The 3,417-nt window shown below is 36.7% G+C and overlaps 1 protein-coding gene across 1 annotated transcript; it reads right to left on the reverse strand.

The window, feature by feature from the left end:
- Positions 1–402: 402 nt before the first annotated feature.
- LOC117636784 (transcription factor RADIALIS-like) lies at positions 403–1,612 on the reverse strand. The gene is made up of 2 exons (XM_034371451.1): positions 1,059–1,612; positions 403–697 (listed from the first exon to the last, which is right to left on the reverse strand). The coding sequence occupies exons 1-2, from the start codon at positions 1,301–1,303 to the stop codon at positions 673–675; spliced, it is 270 nt and encodes an 89-aa protein (XP_034227342.1). The 5' UTR covers positions 1,304–1,612; the 3' UTR covers positions 403–672.
- Positions 1,613–3,417: the final 1,805 nt, after the last annotated feature.

Consider the following 3,417-nt stretch of genomic DNA (forward strand, 5'->3'; position numbering starts at 1 on the left):
AAATCAGATTGTGTGCACGTTCCAGTTTTGGTTCTAATTCAAGAGAAAAACCGAACTGAATCGGATCGTGCCCACCCCTAATTTCACGTTGACTGTTGTCTTTTCTTTTCTTGTTTTTCTTTTTTTTTAAAGTTTCCCGCCTCTTATTGTTCATTTCATCTCTCTTTCATATTTCATTTGTTCTATTTCTAATGTCAGACATATTAATTAGTTTTATTTTTTTATTATTTCTTACTAGTTATAATTAAGAAGCTAATGTTTAATAGCTTCAGCATAAATGAAAAAGAGCAAACAAAGCATTTAGAACATGTTGTACCGTACTCGCGTAATTTTATGTATTTGGCTTTATATGGAGAAGAATATATGTATATCTGAAAATCCCAAATACCATCGTCTCACGTATACATAATAAAAATTAATACGATTATATGACACATAAATTAAGATTCCATTAGTTGAATCTTACACGTAGAATCAGAGAGCACATTATACATGCACACGTAAGTACATACGTACATACACACACGAGCAAGAAAACAAAAATTAAAAAAAGTGAAACTACTTGAAAGTACATACATAGAAGAATCACAGGTGGTGATTTCACAAACATAGAAGAATCATAGCGATGATGCTTTTATTTATTAACTAGTGGGTAGATGGAGTTGCACTGCTTCAGCGGAGCTTGAGGTTTCTCATCCTGCAAATTAAGCACAAAAAAATTCAATGGAAGTGTTGGTTTTCCAAGGAAGAAAGCGTCTAAAATGTTGAGCACATATGTAAAGGCAAGAGCTAGAATTGGGTTACAGCAATGTTTTCTGGTATAGAAGCCTTTCGAGTTAATTTCAACTTTGGTAGGGATAGTGTCTTGGAAGTCAATGGACATAGTCTTATTAAAGCATTGGAATGGAATAAAATGGAAAGGAAAGTTCAGTGTATTTTAAGCACAAATTTCACATTGAGTCAAAGAATTGGAATTAAGTTTAACAATATTTATTACTAGTCATTTTCTGTTAGGTGGAGGACTTTGACAATAGTTTATGTATATATAATATATATACCTCTTTTCCTCATCATTCCCTCCAGTGGTTCTGTAGTCTGGGAAGGGCACTTGGCCTGACTCAATATGCTTGATATCTTCAACAAGACGTTCGTAGTGCCTCTTCACTTCCTCCGGGGTTTTGCCGCCGACCGCCTTAGCAACATTGTACCAGCGGTCGGCGGTGTCCTTGTCATACAAAGCCAGAGCCTTCTCAAAGGCTTTGTTTTGCTTGGCAGTCCAAGAGGACATTGAACTTGATGCCATTAGTTTCTAGGACTGAAATGGTCTTTTGAGAAAAACTACGGGGAAGAAGAGTCTAGAGTGAAAAGGGTGGTGAGGAAACAAACTGGGGAAAAGCTATTGGAAGGCAAAGGAGAGAGTGAGGATAGTCAATAGAGAAGACTTAAGTCAAGACTCAAGAGGAGGGTGTGTTTTGTGCTGAGTGCTGGCAATACATGCTCTTTATAAGGAGGGAGTCGAGGGGGTGAGGTGGGGTAGTGCCAGTTGGCAAAGAGATCTTGGAAAAATGATGTGGAATTTGAATGATTTGGTCACCATAGCTACCACAAAATTATTCACTCGTTCATTAAATTGATCTAAAATAAATAAACGGTGACTTTTTATGGAGTGTAAAATTGTAAGTTCTAAAAACAGTCAAACCCGGGAACCTAGAAGCTGTTCTCTTTGCTTATTTTGCAAATCAACTTAACCTAGAAATTAGAAAAATTGGAGCTGTTTGGCCTCATGTAATTTGCCAGCTTCTGGATTAAAAAATTGGTAAGTTTGGTGACTTAGAGCCTTGAAAGCTAAGCATAAATTCTCAAGGTGAGAGCTTCTTCATCTGTTGAGATTTCCTGCAGATTACATCATTACCCTCTCTGTTTTATTCTCTAACTCTGCAGGATTTTTAGGTGGGCCTCGTGCTCGAAACCACAGTCAATCAGATAACCGTACTAAACTTTCACGTGTGCATCACAAACCCTTTTTGCCTTCTCCTTCTTTATTTTTTGTTTTACAGAGTTTCATAGCAAGAGGAAGAGCAGGAAAACTTGTGTGGAAGGAGGATACCTCTTTTTTCCTATCTCCGACTAATCACATTATACCAATTGAAAAAGTTATTACGCGTGTCATACCGTAATTGGCCGGGATAGCAAAACAGTGTTATCTCTGTTCCACACACAAGTGTTTCTCTAAGCAAGAGGCCTCAGTGCTGCTAGGTACAAATGACCTTGTTAGTGTCCTCTGTCCTGAACAACGTTCCAAGCTCTCTAGCTGGCCTGCTGGATCCGTACAATGATTCAATTGTGTTTTTTCTCTGAGGAAAGGTCAACATAATGTCACCAACTCTTCTGCAGTTGGGGCCCTTTCTGATGTAGTTTGGTTATTGCCGCATAAACCTATTGGTGTATTCACAAAGTGTTCAATGGTTTGAACTTGAGAGATTTCCTTCCATTCAGACCCTGAAATTTCAGTCATTTTGGTTTAAACAGAGTTCAATCAGAACTCATCTAATTATGTACCATTTGGAAAGAAAAGGGTTGAGATTGACCTCTTAATTGTCATTTCAAACCATGTATACGGTAATGCAGTAAAACCATGTGCGTAGAAATCTGTATCAAATCTGGTACCAATTGGTATGAATTATTGTTGTGATGCTCATGATTTTGGCCCTTTATTGGGCCAAACAGTTCTAAAGTTAAATGGAGAAATACAAATTTCTGCACCTATATATAACAAGGTTATCCACACATAATGATCTTGTTTGCTTTGTCTTTAGCTGTTGCTTCAGGATGATGGATTGGAGTCACAAACACCAATTCCCACAGCCCTCCACTTGTTCTTCAGATTTTAGCTCATTTTGATCCAGAAATCATTGTTTCCAATTGCTACATTTGGTTATTTCTCAAATAAAAGAAAAAGGTGTTTCAACTTTTAACCTCTCAGATGAACTGGCTGGCTGTGAATCTGTTTTTTTTTTTTTTTTTTACCGACTGATATCATTCTAGTCATGAACTCATGGGCAAACTACTTGCAATAATGTGATAGAATCTTTTACTGGCCAGAGTTAAAGTTGCCCACTTGTGGTTTTTGAATTTTTGAAACTTCTCACTTTTCCATGTTAGAGGAAGTTTGGTTGTTTTTAGTCTTTGACCCACTAACTTTATTGAATAAATTCTCTCTTTAAGCCTATAAATTGTTACAAGAACCCAAATTTGCTGATTAATGATAGGAACTTGACTTTCCCTCATGTTTATCACCAATTGTATACAACCATATTCTTATATCTTTTATCACGTGACTAGTCATGTTAAAAAGAGAAATAGGAATATTGTATACAGCTGGCTACACGTAAGATTGTTTCCTCATATTATTTCTTG

The sequence above is a fragment of the Prunus dulcis genome, chromosome 8 (genome assembly GCF_902201215.1).
Source record: "Prunus dulcis chromosome 8, ALMONDv2, whole genome shotgun sequence".
NCBI classification, from domain to species: Eukaryota; Viridiplantae; Streptophyta; class Magnoliopsida; order Rosales; family Rosaceae; genus Prunus; species Prunus dulcis.